At 36.2% G+C, this 18,796-nt stretch overlaps 1 protein-coding gene across 1 annotated transcript; it reads right to left on the bottom strand.

The window, feature by feature from the left end:
• Nucleotides 1–1,455: 1,455 nt before the first annotated feature.
• Nucleotides 1,456–4,926, bottom strand: LOC137716205 (transcription termination factor MTERF9, chloroplastic-like). The gene is made up of 5 exons (XM_068455619.2): nucleotides 4,565–4,926; nucleotides 3,887–4,078; nucleotides 3,086–3,778; nucleotides 2,119–2,819; nucleotides 1,456–1,835 (listed from the first exon to the last, which is right to left on the bottom strand). The coding sequence occupies exons 1-4, from the start codon at nucleotides 4,853–4,855 to the stop codon at nucleotides 2,490–2,492; spliced, it is 1,506 nt and encodes a 501-aa protein (XP_068311720.2). The 5' UTR covers nucleotides 4,856–4,926; the 3' UTR covers nucleotides 1,456–1,835; nucleotides 2,119–2,489.
• Between the last annotated feature and the right edge of the window lie 13,870 nt (nucleotides 4,927–18,796).

The raw sequence follows: 18,796 nt of genomic DNA, 5'->3' as shown, positions 1-18,796 counted from the left end.
CATTTATTATAGTTAAGGTGACAACCAAGTTGTGTTCTCAGTTGTATTATTTTTATTTTTATTTTTTTGAACAAACGATATTATTTATATTAAGGGGAAGGGGTGGGCTTAACTTTACAATGGGCTAGTAATAATGTGGTTTAAATTCGCCTTTGGCGAGAATCGAACCTAAATCTCTCACTTACAAGTGAAGAGGAATATTATTAGACCGTAGTATTAAGTGGCCGGTTGTATCATTTTTAGATTCGCATAGCATACTATTTAATTATAATTCGATTGCTTAATTAATTAAATTAATAATATAATCACAGACTTGAAGTTGTGAACTCCAATATTGGGAAATCATCCTCCTAATGAGGCTGTTATTAATAATACTGTATTTCTAAACTTATAGGGCTTGTTTGGTGATTAGAATTGGTTTGATCGAAGTATATTGAAAGTAAATGTGAATGATTTTTTATTAGGAATAGATAAGTCTTTTTGATGAGCAATCCATCTTCTACCATTAAGTTGGACAAAACAATTTCATTTATTTTTCAGTATACCTTGAAATATATATTTGGTGTTTATATATCATAGACACCAAGCAATCCCGTTGTACCATACAAAGATATAAAAAGAAGTAGGGGCCTGCCTGGTTAAGTTTTAGAAAACGATTTTTGAGTTGAAAAAGACTTGACAAATAGGAATTTGCATTTTAAAATCTAAGAATGTGGAATGGTAGTTTAATTTGGTAATGGAGTTTTTTTCTATAAAAATAAAAAATAAAAAATTAAAAAAAATTAAAAAAAAAAACAAATATTAAAAACGTGTAATGTGCCAATGTCTAAAATAGTAAAGGAAAAAAAAAACATAGTAAATTCGGTATTGGTAGTAATGTTTTTGTAATATAAATTTACAGTCACGAAGAAGTAGAGGTTGAGTGATATAAACAACTGCCAAAGGTTAGGCCGTGGATGAAGGGACTAGTGAGGTGAGATTTTTCTAAATAATAAGTATTCAAATGGTAATCCACATGTCATAATACAAGTGAAGAAAATGATATATTTTTTCATATCCCTCCACTTATTTTACGACACATGGAGAATCGACTTGAAGATCGGGCACTTTGAAAAATTCCTCGCCAGAGCACGATGACTACATACGTGGAGAATGGATTGAGCCAAGTAGAATTGGGGTTTAGGGTTTGGGGTTTAAGGTTACGGGCCTTGTGATGAGAATGGTATTGTCGCAACAATGGTTGGGGGTGGTGACAATGTTAAGGGTGGTATCTGGGCCTTACAAAGGCCCTTTGGACTGAATATCTAAAGCCCAAACAAAGTACATAAGTAATGGGCCTTATAAAGGAGAGAGCACAGATAAACCAACAGTTAGCAGCAAACAATACACTGCCGCTCCAAAGTTACATTTCCTGCAGAAAGGCATTCATACATCTCGGGTTTTTATATATGAAACTTGGACTGGAAAGGCAGCTTTACATTCTAACTTAAAACACATCAACATTCAACAAATGTTATAGCAGTCAGGTTACAAAACCACATATATACTACCAATATAAATCGAAAGTTCGGAAGTGCGTATTACAGATAAATAAAAACAAAAAGTTTGGCAGAAGAGAAAGAAAGAAAGGTTTACAAGCTAGCAGTGCTGGTTTCCGGGGTTTCATTGAGGATGAAGAAGTAACAAAAAGTCATCCTACCGATGACGGATGAAGCATAGAGTAGGTACAAAAAGTGCTAATACAAGAATGCGCCCTTGTGTTTTAAATCAATTGCACTTAGTAAAGCTTCTCGTTTGTCCACTTGAGCGTCGAGATGATACAAATACACTATAACCTGTAATGAGTTGGTCAATCATTAGAAACTATAAAATCTATAAAATAATGTAATGAGAAAATATCTTGAGAAAGGACAGTAAATAGAACAATGTAACAGATACATCATGTTGTATTAAATCAATTGTTTACTAATGTGAAGGAATACAGTACGGATAATCAAAGATGTTAACATTCAAATGGCAGACCAATTATTCCTCAAACAACTAACGTTTCTTGTTCAATTAGAAATAAATTATCTTAAGTTCCTCAAAGAATAAATAGTATATATAAATATTAATCACCTTAAAAGTATTGAACTCCACGATGAGAGTCTTTTGTCTTTTCCGTCCCAAGCAGTAAATACTCATCCAGATGCTTCAACCTGGAGCGTAACCTTGGTACACAAAACTGGAGCAGCTCCGGTATAAACAAATAATGGCACTGGAGTGCACAACGACAACCCATATACTCTATATGAGAAGCAAACTAGCCACCCAAACCAAAAACTGTCAAAAACCTGGAAACTTTCTTATTCCAGATTCGTTATAAGCGGGGGCTCCCAACTTCATGGAAACTTTGTTAACAATGTCATACCTTGAAATTTACAGGCATATGAAGTTGCTAAGGGAGGATGCTTGGCTCATCAAACACGTGTCAGTAACCCACACATACTTTAATGGAGGATGTTATCCCTTTCTTTCATATTTTTTGCACACTCTTTGAGCAGTAAGCTCTGCCGGAAAGCCAAATATTTATCTAAGCTAGTTCCAGCCCATTGTTGACAGAAGCATTCATCAGTTGGGACCAATGAACTTAGAGGAAATGGCCCCTTAGGAGCTTTCTGCAGAGAAACCAAGAACCTATGTCGAGGGCGAATTCTCTGGTCTAATGACAAGCTTAGGTACATAGGATATTTGGTCAAGGAATGCACTTCGTTATGAAGTTCATTTATCAAGTACTTGTACTTCGGTTTTAAGTTATCCTCCAGCGATAGGGATAGTACCTGCAAGGATATATGTCAGAAATCGACAAGGAACATTGGTAAAGATTCAGAAAATTAACTTGTGAAGTGGGAAGAAGCAAGAAAGCTATTTTTCTTCTTCTTCGGAACTTGACAGGTTATCAGTAAAGGAAGTCAGGAATCATAGTACTCCAAAACACATAAACATGAAAAAAAAACTGTTTCTTGTCACACAAGTATAAATAAATCCCATCCAAATAGAAAGAATGCAACAATAATCTAATGGGCATAAAGGAAAGTAAGCATACCTGTGTTAGACTAGTTAAAACTTTCAAGATGTCAGAATTACACATCCCAATACTCCTAAGGAAATTGATCCTGGGCAATAGCCCATCATCAATGCTATAGTGGAGGAACTGCGGATGTTTTTTAACCATCTTCACTATACTATCTCTGGTTGCTCCTATTTCCTTAGAAAGAAATAGCAGACGAGTATTCCATGATATATCTATCCGCTGAACCAGAATTTGAGGGCTTAACTGCACAACTTTACCCAAATCCTTTTCCTTAATCCCAACCTCTTCAACTAAGTATCTCACAGTTGGTTTTAACGAGTTCTCAACACTATAGGAGAAGAGGGATGGTGTAGAAGCAATAATCTGCCCGACCCTGGAATTTGGAATACCCAGACTCATCAGGAAAGCAACATGGGACTTCAAATTGTTCTCAACTGTATATTCAAGGATCTGTGGCTGCCTCAAAATCATTCTTCTTACATCTCTCTGTTTGACACCAACACTCAACAAATATTCCAACCTTTCCTTTGCTGAGCACACATTTATTTGAAGAGAAGGCATATGCCTCTCATACATTTGAATAAAGTGTGATTCCTTAAGCCCAAATGTGCTTAGATAATCAATAAGGGGTAACAACTTCTCATCCAATTGGACTTCTTCAGACAGTCGAGGGAATCTATCCTCCATAGCCTTCCTCGTTGTTAGCTGCAATCAAATAAAACAAATCAGCACTTTCGTATGAAATGGTGTACAAATGTTCTACTATAATTGATCATAGAATTTGAAAGCTCTTCATGTCAATCCACAAGCTACCTTTCCCTTGCGAGGAACATCCACGGAAGTGACTGCTTCTTTTTTGCTTGGACTATAATAGTAGTCTTCCTTATTACTCTTCTCTAGAGTGCGCTTGCTGTTTCTGCCATCCAAATGACCATTGGAAAACCCCTTGTGGGATTTGGGCCTCTTTCTACTAACATCAAAATCTGAAATTTTCGAAAAGTCATCCTGGGGAAGCAATCCACACAGAAAATTCAGATGATGTTCCAAAAAAAAAAAAAAGCTACTCGTGTCATATATACATTCATACCAAACTAACATTTCATTCAACAGCTTATCACATCACATATAATTATAAACAATTGATCACAACCCAAGAATCAATTTTCCGAATGTTGGGTGACGAAATGCGAAATACTTTCAAGCTTATCGTCTTTCATTATACATTTAGCTTGTTGCATACATTTTCAAGAACCCATAAAGCTTGGGAAAAAGAAAAAACACACAAAACCAGTATCAACCTCAATCCAATAAGCAACCAAATGAAGGGAAAAACCAACAACTCCAAAAGAAAAAAAAACTTGAAACTACAAATTAACCTATACAAACAGATGGGCAGTACCCAAAAGTCAGCATAACTGAAGCAGCAGCATTCTTATTATGCTTAGAATTAATGAAAAACAAACAAATGGGGGTGCTTAATAATTTACTCACATTGAGCAACCAATCGTCGTCGGACATGTCAGTAACACGAGAGACCTGGTCGTCGTCGTCTTGGTCGTAGGGGGAGAGAGGCTGGCCATAGCGGGACCGGCGGTTGGACTTGAGAATTTTGGGGTTGGAGTGGGTGGAGAGCACCACGAAGCGGCAGCTGGAATCGGACCTCCTTTTGCGACCAGAGAGATTGGAGAGAGTAGTAATGATGAACTGGGACTGAGAGAAGAGTTTCAGACAAGAAGAGGAGGAGGAGGAATGCGAGGAGGGGCAGAGAGAGAAAGGTACCATTTTACTAGATAGAGGAAGAGAGACAAAGAATATACCCTAAAACCCTCTACAGAATTATCTATATTATCGTTATCTTCTTCCTCCCTTTTTTTTATTTTTTATTTTTTTATTTTTTATTTTTTTAAAGAGATAACTGGTGCCATGTCACAATTATGCACTCTTTTTGGGCCGGAGAGGTTATAAAAATTTCATTCTGTTCGTGACCACAGTTAAGCAGACTCATCAGCTTGAATTGAAGCATCGAATCTAAAACCTCTCATATTTTTTGTTTATCAAGGAAGCGCATTCCGTGCCACTTGTTGTGGTTATTATCTTTTTTTTTTTTTTTTTGGTGAATGTGGTTATTGCTTTCTCATGCTGTCAAAAGGATCAGGATTCTCTCCTGAGTTAAGGGTGAGAATCCTCCTAAGTAACCTTATCGGGCCATTCAAATTTTATTCAACGATTACAATTATTATAACTTTTAGAATGACTCCCTTTTTGTAACCGTTGGATAAAATTTGAATAGCCCGATGGGCTTGCTCAGAAGGATTCTCACCCTTAGCTCAAGAGAGGATCTTGATCCCTGTCAAAATATATCTTTTTGGGGTTCAGAGTCTCACAGACTTCAGAGACAAAAATAAATTTCTTTTTTCCTTTTTTCTTCCCTAATCAGCCCCTAATCAAACTATTTTTCGGCTCTTACACATTACTTTTATTTTTGACCATCAAACGGATAACAATTAGTAACACGATTAAACATAGATGTGTAGAAAAATAAAAATAGTGTGTTTATCATATCTACTTTTTTTTAGGTTCAAGTGTTAATTTAGTCTCTGAATTATTACCTTAGTGAAAATTAAGTCCTTAAATTAATTTCGGTAAAATAAGTCCCTAAATTCATTAAAAATTGCTAATTTCATCCCTGTTATTATATTTAAAACTATGTTGTCTAATTTTTCTTCAACTTAAGTCACCTGACACACTTTAGAGTGTAATATCGTCATTTTCTTGCCCATAAGCCCTTAAAATTTCATATAGATTACGAATTTAACGTCTAATTTACCGTCCAAAGTTAACTTCATATACTATTTCTTTATGAAAATTACCAATCTACCCTATAATGTGTATCACGTGCAAGTAACATGACCTAAATTGAATATAGTAGCTTTGAATATAATATTAGGAGTGTAATTGGTTGATTTTTATAATTCAATGACTGATTTTTCAGAAGAAAAAAAAATAGTTTAGGGACAATTTTCACTCAGGTAACAATTCATGGACTAAATTAGCAATTCACCCTTTTTTTTAAATTTGGTATGACATGCCTCGACCCCGTTACCCTTCAAACATCAGGATGGGCACATGCTAGTCGATACTCGAGGGTGACGAAACCATTTTATCATGCATGCAAGTTATGAAGAAAGAGCAGACGTAAATCAAATAAGTAAATTTAAATATAATGGAATATGAAATGCATGCAAGCCTAATATCTTTATAAAAACATGCAATTTGAGAAGGGTTCACTCGCAGATACTCTATCACTGAAGAGCCGTTCAAGCTAGAGAGAACAGGGTTGCCACTGACAACGCAGCTCAGAACGTGGCGAACAGATTGGTACCCTTCTTGACGGTTAACTCGCCATGGTTTGGCCGAAAAATGGCCTGGAAGGTTGCAAGTTCGCTAAAAAACTGGGTTTTTCGTCGGATTTCTGATTAAACCTTAGGAGGCCCAACCGAGATCGGAGTTAGTCAGAAAAATGGCTGGAAGGTGGCCAAACGACCATGGATTTGAAAATTTCCAGAGTTGAACAATGACTTCCCTTGTATTTTTCATGTTCCTACATCACCAAAACCACCCAAAAACTTACTAATCGTGAACCTTGACACGATCTACAACAATATGGACTAATTTTGAGACTTACCTTCGTCAAAAACGGCAAGAATTCGCCAGAGAAATGGGTTGCACAGTAAAGGTTCTACTATGCAAAGAAAAGGAAAGGAATGTGTGGTGAACTCGCCATGCTTGGGGGTTCTCGACGTGGTGCCTGGGTGGTGGTGCGCTGCTGTGGACGAAGAGGAGAGGGAGAGTTCTAAGGTGAGACAAGAGAGAGCACGGGAGAAGTGAGAGATGAGAGGGCGGGAAAGTGATGATGAAGAGGACAGAAGAAGAAAAATAAGAAAATAAAGAGAGCGAAAGAGATCTTGGGACAAGGAAGGAACACCCCAAAAAAAGGGGGAATCTGACATGTGTCAGCCAAGGGAAGATCCAAAATGGAGAACTATCTTCTAATGTGAATTTACATAAATGCCCTTGATGTTCAAAAATTTATAAAAACTTCGTTTTAGCTCCAAATTCAAATCTATTTGCGCCTACGCGTTCGTATCGACGAGTGCTATGTGAATAAATTAAAAGAAAAATTTCTACATTTATAAAACGAGAGCCAGCACTTTCATTGTTAGGGGTATTTTTGTAAATTTAACTAATTAAAACTTAAAATTTAAGACAAGTTGTTACAATCTACCCCCTTAAGAAAATTTCGTCTTAGCTACAATTCTGCGTGATAAACACTTTCCTGGGCAATCATTTTGGGAGGCGTGGTTGGGAAGGAATTCTTCATAGGGATGGAAATGTATTATGGAAGTGAAAATGTTGTTAGAGCGGGGGTTGAGATGGAGAATGGGGGATGCGATGAGCATCTAGATTTGGGATTATCCTTGGTACCGAAGCCACCAGCATTTAAGGTTACTCCAAACCATAACCTTTAGGCTAAAATGGTGATGAAACTAATGAACGAAGATAGATCAGTGTGGAATAAGGAGTTGCTAGGCGCACATTTCGCATTGGAGGATATGAACCAGATTTTGGGTATCCCTATTCGTAAATGAGGATGTCATGACTAGATCGTTTGGCATTTTACTAAATATGGGGATTATACGGTGAAGTCGGGGTATAAAGTAGTGATGGAGACGACGGAAGCAGGGGAGTTCGGAAGGAAGGTGAAGGGTTCGACGAGTGAGCGGGATAAAAACAACGACACGTGGATGAGGTTTCGGTAGTTGAGGATTCCAAATAAAATGAAGATTTTATTATGGAGGTGTTGTAACAATGCTTTGATTGTGCACCGTAACTTACAAATAAGACATATGTGAGTGCCTGATGTGTGTGCCATCTGTGCAACTAAAATAAAGACGGAGAATCACTTGTTTTTTTTAATGTGAATTTAGTCGGGCTTTTTGTTTGGGATTCTGGTTCAACTAAATTTGCAGGAAGTAACAGGTGTGGATTTCTTGAAAGTTGGAAGAAGATTTGCTTAAAGGTTCAGGATGTTGAGGACAAGGATGATATTCTGTAGAGTATTGTGTTTGGATTATGGTGTATTTAGAAGTGCAAAAATGCCATGATTTTCAATAATTATCATCCTGTGAAGGCTTCAGAATTGTGGAGGAAACAAGTGGTAGAGTTTTGAGAAAGTGAGAAGGTGGCTGATGAAGGAAGAAGCACGGTGAATAGGAGTACAATGGTAAAAATGGTGGGGGTGCGGGATGGATAGCACAAACCATAGTTTAGTACACTTAAACTCAATTGTAATGCTGCTTGGTGTAGTAAACGAATGCGTGGGGCTGTGGGGTGGGTGCTCCGTGATTTTGTTGGTTTGCTGGTGGTTGCAAGAGGGACAGGGAAGTTGTAGACGTCCTTTACTGTGATGGCAGAGGCGGCTACCATTAGAAAGGCACTGTAGTTTTGTAGAGAGGAATGATATAGTACTTTGGTTGTTGAATCCGACTCAAAATTGGTGATTCAAATGGCCAAAAGGAAGATAAGTGTGGAGGCGTCATTGGAAAGTATCATACATGATATTTAGGCTATTGCAAATGAAGTGGGGATTGTTTTGTTCAAGTTTACTTGTAGGGAAGGTAACCGAGTGGTGCATTATGTAGCTATGTTTGTTCAAAAACATAGTGGATCATTCAGCTAGAATTGTATTGGCCCATAGTTTCTTTTCAATATTCTAGCTAAAGACGTAAACCTTTCAACTCGTATTTAATGCAACCTATCTTTACAATAAAAAAAGTGATGTAAAGAATGTTTGGCATGATTTTATTAAAATGTCTTCATGCATGCTCAAGTGTTAAAAATAAAAAAGAACTTTATATATCGCATGTGGCGTGCCATGATTTAAAAAAAAAACCGAACTCCATTGTAATTGACGAGAACCGAACCATACCCTCAACTCTAAACTCAAACATGTTATTTTGACATATGTCTTCTACATAACAGGAGCTTTAACATCATTAGGTTTGAAACGGATTGAAAAATTATAATTTAAAAGGAAAAACAAAAAGCGTGTGTGGATAGCACACCCAAAACAAAAAAGAGCCAAATAGCCATTCGTACCTCCTCATACCCAACTAGGAGCCACCCAATCCGTCAGCCACACCAACTTGTCGGCGACTGCTTGTCTTTTCTCCACAGCTTGAAAAAGCTCTCTCTTTCTCTCCTTCCCCCATCTGTGATTCTCTCTCTCTTATTTTCTTCATCTTAAAAAACTAAACCCGAACTTACAAAACCAAAGTTCAAATTATAGATCCATGAATTCCCTGTCTGCCGTTATCGAAGACTAAAACTCTCAAGCGAAACTAAACTCAAAACCTAACAAGCATCGTAACTGACAGGAACCGCACCACGCCCTCAACTCATCACCACCATCAGCCACCACCACATCTTTCTTCCGATCTCTGTCTCATTCCCACAAAAATCTACCCCCACCAAAACCCATGAAACATTAAGATCTCTATGTCTTATGTTGGATCAAACGCCCCCGTCTTCTGAGACCAATCCTTACCTAAGCTCGAACCAAATCTGTGAAGCCGAGAATGGAAAAAGAAGAGAGAATGAGAATGAGAGAAAAAGAGAAAGGAATGTGGCAAGATGAGGGGTAAATTGCTCACAGTTGTTATTTCTGTTTAGTTCTAATTAGCGACTTTTTTTTTAGTACAACAATATATTTTACACTCAGATGAGAGGGAGTTCGTCTGAGTTACATAATGAGCAACCTAATTTAGCATCAAATTTTCTATTTACAAAATCCGAACTTAAGACCTTTCACTTACAAGTAAGGAGAAATACCACCAGACCATAGTTCTAAGTGGTGGCAGTTATGATTAAGGAGTTAAAATGGTAATTTCATTGTGTTTTGATCGACAATTAGGGTTCTATTAATATGTAGGTTAGATAACACACTAAATACCTAAGTTGTATTCCCACTTTGCATGTAAAATTTCCTAATTGAGTGTTATCCACATTTATTCCCTGATGAGTGGGTATGTGTTGACCAACGTGGCATATTTTGTAACGATGGTGACAATCAACCTATCTCTTCTCTCTCTCTCTAATCACTACCAGAGGTTATTGCCAGTGGCATCTTTCCTAGTTGTGGCAATGAAAGCCTCAGCTTCTTCCTCCATACTCATGCAAAAACCATGCATTTTCAACAACAATCTATTATTTGAAAGCAGCACCATCCCAAGTGTGCAAACTTTACCAAAAAACCATGGAACATAAAAGCTTGAAGGATTGTAGCGATTGACGATGTTTCGGCTATAGCTGATCCGACCCCTGTCGTCATCACCTGCCAAATTGTTGTCGGAGATATAGGTATACATACGTACGTACATACACACATACATACATCCCAAGTCCAATAAATACAAATCCAAAAATAAACATTTTGAAACTATTAAGTTTTATGAAAAACCCAAATCCAACAAGTGGAAGAGGAAACCCTCTGGAAAAATCCACAATAAGAATCCATAACAAAAAGGAAATTGCTACAAGTGTGGCAAATATGGCCATTACGCCAATGATTGCTGTGTTAAGAAAACAATTAACCAATTGAAGATCTCTAAGGAAGAGAAACTTCAGTTAATCTAAGTCTTAGATCTTAAAGACACAGACCATAGTCAATCAGAAGATGATTTGGAATTATCCTCTTCTGATAATAGCTCCTCAACCAATATTTCATCCCCCGACATCAAGCTAGGATGTACCGATGTTTGCTGTAATAAAATTTCAGTCCTCAATACAAAAAGAACAAGAAGATCTTCTTATTGAACTAATAAGTAAAGTCGATGACCTAGAACCTAAAGCCTTCTATCTTAAGAAACTTAAGAAATTAGTTTCTTCAGATGAATCTGGCACTAGCCAACCTCAGCCAACTCCAAAAATCTCTCTTAGCACAACCTTGGAAAGGTTCAATAAGACTAAGAAAGAAATTACAATCAAAGACCTCCAATGTGAAGTTAATAAAATCAAAGATGAAATTAGGTTTCTAAAGTCCTAAACCTAGAAATTCGTACACATCTCAGTAGAGTCCAGACCCAAACATTTGTCAATAACAATGATGAAGAACATGGCAGTTCTTCTTCTGGTCACAATTCAGACTCCTAATTTGGAGAAAAAGATTTAATCTTAGGTCTTTTAGACAAAATAAGAATCTAGAAATGGAATTCTAAAATCAAAATAATAATTGATGACTTTCATTTTGAAACTATTGCTTTGATAGATTCGGGCACAGACTTGGATTGTATTCAAGAAGGGTTAATTCCTACTAAGTACTTTCATAAGTCAAACGAAATACTTAGTGTTGCTAACCAATCACCAATGCAATTAAATTTTGAGATTCCAAAGGCGTGTGTCTGCTAAAATAATATTTATTTTAAAACTTCATTTGTTTTAATCAGAAACATTTTTGATCCAGTCATTTTAGGTCTCCCTTTTATGGCACTCATATATCCTTTCAAGGTTCATCACAATAGGATTACCACCCAAGTCTTAAGATAGAAAGTCACATTTGAGTTCGACAATGAAACATACCTCAAAAAATTAAAACATCTTCAGAAAGATAGCATATCGCGATCCATCAATTTAATCACTCATAAAACACAACAAATTAATTTCTTGAAGGAAGAAATTAATCACAAAAGAATTGAAGAACAACTAACAAATAAATCTTTGTTAGAAGCCATTAATAATTTTCAAATGAAACTTGTTAATGACATCTGTTCAGATATTCCCAATGCCTTTTGGCATCGAAAACAGCATATTATTAAACTTCCTTACTCCAATAAGTACCCAGGTAGACATTATCCTAAGTCTACTCTAGAGAAGGCTTCCAGCCACTTTTCCACCTCCACCACTAGTAAAACAGGAATCTATTCCCGATTCCTTATCGGTCTTAGCCATTACCAACCGTTTCACTCCTCTAGGATCCACTTTAGGAAACATCAGACCAAATTACCAAAAGGCCTTAGCTAGTCTATATGATCCATACTCATCAATGTCATCCCCATCAACACCCAGAACACCTAGCTTTGCTAAAACATCCCCCTACGCCAAGAAAAATCCAATAGAATACCTTTTCAGCATCCCTCACCATATTGATAAAAATAAAAAATAAAAAAAAATAAACAACTCCCAGAAAAAATAGCCAAAACACTTTTACCTCCAAATTTCCATCACCTACCAACTAAATCTTTCAAAACCCTTAAATACTACCAAGCCATTCTCAGTGAGATAGAAAGCTTTGCTATCAAACCCATTTTCAGCAACACCCATGACAACAAAATACTTTACCATTCCCTTCACTTTTCGAACAAGAATAGGGAATCCCCCTCTATCAAACCAAACCACTTCATACCCAACATGTTCTTATTCCCAATAACCACTACAATTATTTTGATTACATTCAAGCCTGGACCAACATTTCTTTTATCAAACAACAGACTCTAGTCATTCATGGTTCATAACTTTTGATAAAAGTTTCAGGCTAAATTTTCCAGCATGGTTTCCAAAATGGTGGTATACTCACGGCCCAACAGCCAGTTTACTGCCAGATATCATGCAAGTTTTATCAAATGGTTTCTAGAAAAGATTTGATCGCAGCCGTTTCGACAACAGAATTTTACTTCTACTATTGTTCATGGAAAAATACAAGGTCCCTTGGATCATGAAATGGAATTACGAAATTGAAACAGATGAAGTTTATCGTTCCAGATGGGTTAAATGGTGGGATAAATTCGACTATCAAAAAATCATCAACTTGGTTTCATCAGAATTTCCCATTGTTCCTGTCCCAATGGTACCTCCACCAACAACAAAGGCATTGCTAGAAATTCTAGAACAAACACAATCCTTATCAGATATTAGTCCTTCATCATTTCTCAAAGGAAAGACTAAATCATCCAGATAATCCAAGACAACAAGTTTGAAGAAAAAAGAGAAATCCTCATAGCTTAAAGAATTAGCAGACAAGCTCATGGTAGAAGCAGCTTTGCTGCACAATGAAGAAGAAGAAACAAGTTTCGACTCATCATACACTTCGTCTCAGCCAGTCAAGTAGGCAGATTAACAAGATTCTCAAAACCCATTTGAAATTTGAATTTCAAAATGTAATCATTTGTAATCATTTAAATTTTACCTATGTAAATCGCATAGTAGCAGCCATGTGATTTTATCACCGAAAGCAGCATCAGCAGAAGCAGCAATCATTTTGACAAAGAACTATTCATGAATAGTAAAATCACGTTTACTATTCATCCATCATTTCAGTAGCAGCAGCGTGAATCCACAGTAAAAAAAACATCATCATTTGCCAACCTTTACAGCTCATTCGCCAGCCTTTACAACTTTTAGCACATGCAAGCCGGGAATCCTGCTTCAACAACCGAGACTCGTCTCCCTACAAAAGAAGAATTCAATTTCAGAGAAAGGGGACTTTGTCCATCATAACTGAGACTTCTGCGAATTCTCTTAAGAATAGAAGCCACTATTCAGTTCCATCCCATATTCAGCAAAATAATAAAACACCTGTATTTTCATTGTCAATCAAGGATGCCTATGAGCACCATTGTTTCTTTTATCAATCGTCAGTAGACGAAAATTGTAAGTTGATTTCCAATTTGAAATAAAAATTATTTTCAAATATATCTGCATAATTAATTTTAATTCATTATTTTCATTATGAAGAATATTTTTATCACAACTGATTTTAATTGGCATAAATCTCTTATTCCCAGTCAATTCATTGAGTATCTTAAATTCAAGGTAAATACCGATCAATCGTTTGTTCAATTTTTCCTTTTTGTTTATAGCCTTTGGTATGATATCTGCAAGCCTAATGATCATAATGATTGTAGTCTTGATTGTTGTCCTCATAATTTCTACCATCGTCAATAAACGGTAACCTTCTGCTCCCCATTTAGTATCAGAGCCTAATGATCATAATGATTGTAGTCTTGATTGTTGTCCTCATAATTTCTACCATCGTCAATAGACGGTAACCTTCCACCCCCCATTTGGTATTAGAGCCAAGTGAGTGGTAATTGCATTAGTAGCCTTTGGAGATAGCGTAGACTTTGGAGATTGGAATATCCCCAAGATTTCAAGTAAAAATATTTACAAAAAGAAATGGTCAGTAGCCTTATTTATAAGTGAACATCATGTTAAAACAGTTGAAAAAACCTATGCTCTTAGTAAAGAAAATGAAACTTGTCAATTATTTTCTCCAGAACAAATCAAAACACATAGAAAAGATGGTCATAACTACATCCACATTGGCTTAGTTCAGATAGCCGTAAAACCTTTAACACGTAGAGGCCTTAATACTTCTATTCTGTTATGTCTCCGAGATGCTAGTCCATTTTGATTGTTTCCCAAATCTCACCATAAGTCTTTTAGATCCTCATATGCTGAAAGCACTCACTCTAAACATCAAAACTTCAGGATACCAAGTCCTTAAAGGAACACAGCCCTCGGCCTTAATATACAGAGTATATTATAAAGTCACTGGCACAAACATGAATTTCCAAGCTGTAACCAAGAGTCCTAGAGACCATACACTTTTAATTCAAGCCAATCAAGAAAATGCAAACATCAAAGTTCCCACAACCATTAGGTGGTTAGATATCAGTCTACCTTCATATTGGTGTTTGATTAATAAAAGCAAGACAGTAGTTATCCAAAACAGTCTAGTCAATCTAGACAACATTGAACAATATTTTGACGGAACTGTCAAAATTAATTACATCTCAGATTGCTGAGTTAATCATGGATCCTAGAGGTGACATTACTAGGTGTTCCTATGAAATGTTCTATGATTGTAAAAAGCAACGTGTTAACTGCGTCTGGGACACCTTGTCCAATGTGTTCATCAAAAATAGGTATTCCTTCTTAGTCTTTTTTAACAACATTTTTTATTTCATTTCTAGACTGCTCTGTGAGATGTTTCTCCCACCAGGAATGGAGCATTCCTGTAAATCCAGTGACCAAAAGGTCGACAACTTGTGATTGGGTGAGATTATGATTGGTAATATGACTATTAGCAACCATAGAGATATGTTAGAGTTTATTAAGAAGTTCTTGTTCTGACAAACCATCTATATTCCATTCATAAAGTTTATCAGAGGAGATTGAGAATTGGTTTTGAATGTTTCTTTCCTCAAACCGAATATCCGGAGGTGTTGGCCTAAGATACCAATTTTTGGTAAGAGAAGTTGGGTTGACTCGACTATTGGTGATTCGTTTAAGTTCAAGATTTTGAAAAGCTTGTTCAACTTTTCAAATGGAATCTGAATCATCTTCTAACTCAGAGGAAATTGAGGATGTTTCTGTTGGAGAATTATTGGGATGTTGTAAGACATGGATTGTCTTTTCTTGTTTTAATTCTGATAACATTTGGTCAATTCTTTGACTTGTAGAAATTGTTTTCAAGGCTATTGCCTTTGAAGAAGTATCCGGGAAGTTAACCAAGGGTTTTTCCCTGATTATGGATTTTGGTTGTGAAAGTTTGTCAATTTTGATTTCAATTTTATCTAATTGTTTTCCTATGGTATGAAGACTTTGATTGGTGAAATTGTTTGAAAGAAAAATTTATAAATGGATTACCAAATCATTTTGCACACTAAATTAGAAATGTCTTAGTTAACGAAGAAGGTATCATACCATATCATGCCCTTACTTATGGAAATATAATTAATATTATCCAGAAGGAAGGTTTGAAAATGTGTATCGATATAAAAATTTCAAAACAAGTTAACAAAGACAAATCCATAGCCAGGTATGAGTTAGGAACATTTTGTGAACAATACGTACGTACGTACGTACGTACGTATGTATGTATGTATGTATTCATCCTTATATTTTATATGTTAGTGCTTTAGTTTTAGTGCTTTAAATTTTTGTTAATATTGTGCAGCTGGAGTTGCACCTTTTGTGGTCACTGGAATTGAATTCAGCAAAAGAATAATGAGTTCATGAATATTTGCATGAACAATATATGTATAAATAAATGGGCTTATAATCCAATAAATTGTGTGTTTGTATTGTATAATATGTTATTGTTTATTATTTATGTGTGCAAAAAGGGAATTTGTAAATAGTGTTGAATTGTAAGTTATGAGCTGTTTTAGAAATAAGCCTTGTTCTAAATTGTGTATTTACTTAGGCTAGAATATTGACAAGCGTAACGCAAAATGATGTAAGGCTATGGATGCCATGTGTGAGAATCCTAGATTATGATCGAATGAGTGGTTGAGATCATTTTGTTGTAATTGAGAATATTCCAGCTGTGTAACTAACTGGGATACTGAGCATATATTGATGCAGTCCCACGTTTTCAGTGTGAATGAAATGGAAACGTTACTCTGCTAATTTGTAGAGAAGAGAATATCAATTCCACTCTTTTCTTCTTCTTCTTAGACCATCATTTTCTATTAGAATTAGAAGTTTTGCATCTCAGAATTTCCAAGAACACTAACATGGCCTTAGAGTCAAGTTGCGTCGCAAAATCTGGGCGTAATTTGTGAAATTGGAGAGTGTTTTGGTCTGAGAATCAAGCTCGCAAGTATCTAGGCTTGCTCAAATTTTGAAACAAAGTATATTAAAGGTTAGAAGAGGTTGGAATTTATCTTAATCCAGCAAAATCGAAGTGTGAAATGGCTGGATCTAAAAGCTCTGAGGTGCTAACACCGATTTTCTCTAGTGAAAATTATGAATTCGGGAGAATGAAGACGGTAACAATATTTAAATCTCACAGGCTGTGGAGATTAGTTGAAAAAAGGGTCACGACATCAAATTCAAAGAAAAAGAAGAAGGTCGAAGGAAGCTCAGAAAATGAAGACGATGAACAAACAGCAGTTATGCAAGATGCAAAAGCTCTGGGTATTATACAGAGTGCAGTTTCTGATCAAATATTTCCTCGAATTGCCAATGCAAATTCAAAGAAAATGGTCTGGGATCTGCTATATGGAGAATATCATGGTGGTGATCAGGTACGATCTGTTAAACTCCAAAATCTCCATGAATTTGGGTATATTAGAATACGTGACGATGAATCATTATATGGGTATCTTACTCGTTTTAATGAACTAATTAATCAAATGAAGACATTTGGCTAGGTGTTATTGAATGAAAGACTTGTGCAAAAGGTTTTAATTAGTCTTAGCAAATCTTATGATCTCATTTGTCTTGTGATTGAGAATACAAAGTGTATAAAGACTGTTGAATTACAGGAGGTTGTTGCAATTCTCAAAAGTCAGGAACAACGTTTTGATTTGCATTCATCTAATACCACCGAGAAAGCTTTTGCATCTCTCTCTGTGAGTCCAAATAATCAGGTTGGGGGAAGCACTCAATCTAGTACTTTCAAGAGTCAAAAGAATTGTACTTCTAGAGGAAAGAAATAGGAGCCTAGAACTAAATTGTTCGCATAAAGTGGTGGTTGCAGGAAATCTGTTTTTTGCAAATAGTGCAGTCATTGATACAAAAGTCAATGGTGAATGGTACATTGATAGCGGGTGTAGTAATTACTTGACAGGGAATGCAAATCTCCTTGTTGATGTGAGAGCTAATATAGCAGGAAATGTACAAATGCCAACTAGAGAATTAGTAAGTCTTGCAGGAATGGGGACACTGGTGATTGAAACCAATAGAGGTAGAAAATATATCAAGGAGGTTATGTACTTACCTGGTTTAAAGGAGAATTTGCTAAGTGTGGGACAAATGGATGAGCATGGATACTATCTTTTATTTGGAGGTAGTATGTGTTGTGTTTTTTATAGTCCATCATTTGACAGTCTTGTGATAAATGTAAAAATGAAAAGAAATAGATGTTATCCATTATCTCTATTGCCTAAAGATTAACTTGTGTTGAAAGCCAATGTTACTCACTGCTCTAAAATCTGGCATAAAAGATTAGGGCACCTGCATTCTAGAGGGCTCACTTAGCTAAGGGACAAAAATATGGTGCATGGACTACCATACTTGGAAGAGTATAATGAAGTGTGTGAAGGTTGTCAATATGGTAGGTATCACATGGAAAGTTTTCCAAAAGAACAAGCTTGGAGAGCTACTTTTCCATTTGAATTAGTTCATGTAGATCTCCATGGACCAATGAAGAATGAATCTATTGCAGGGAACAAATATTTCATGCTGCTAGTGGATGATTACACTAGAATAACGTGGGTATATTTTCTGAGGTATAAATCAGAAGCTTTCAATTGCTTCAAGAAGTTCAAAGCCATGACAAAGTTACAATATGGCTTTAAGGTGAAATATTTGAGAAGTGATAGGGTTTGAAAGTTCCTATCTTCAGAATTCACTCAATTATGTGACACTGAGGGTATTCAAAGGCAGTTGAGACTTGCCTACACCCCATAACATAATGGAGTGATGGAAAGGACACTAGGACTGTGGTAGAGATGGCAAAATCCATGTTGCATGACAAAGGTGTACCATATTATCTTTGGGCTAAGGTTGTACACATTGCAGTTTATATTCTAAATCGATGTCTAAGCAAGGCACTAGACAATATAACTCCATTTGAAGCTTAGAGTGGAAGAAAGCCCGGTATTGCACACTTAAGGATATTTTTTTTTCACTTTGTTATGTACATGTACCATCTCA

Source organism: Pyrus communis, chromosome 3, assembly GCF_041283825.1.
Source record: "Pyrus communis isolate YQ-2024b chromosome 3, ASM4128382v1, whole genome shotgun sequence".
Taxonomy (NCBI): domain Eukaryota; kingdom Viridiplantae; phylum Streptophyta; class Magnoliopsida; order Rosales; family Rosaceae; genus Pyrus; species Pyrus communis.
The sequence above is the reverse complement of the archived record's forward strand: the minus strand, read 5'-3'. Positions and strand labels throughout refer to the sequence as shown.

Excerpts from the sequence above, each read along its gene's own strand:
- LOC137716205 (XM_068455619.2), bottom strand. The coding sequence starts at position 4,855 with ATGGTACCTTTCTCTCTCTGCCCCTCCTCGCATTCCTCCTCCTCCTCT. Across the intron at positions 3,779-3,886 it reads ATGTTCCTCGCAAGGGAAAG|CTAACAACGAGGAAGGCTAT; the intron begins GTAGCTTGTGGA and ends ATTTGATTGCAG. Across the intron at positions 2,820-3,085 it reads TTTTAACTAGTCTAACACAG|GTACTATCCCTATCGCTGGA; the intron begins GTATGCTTACTT and ends ATATCCTTGCAG.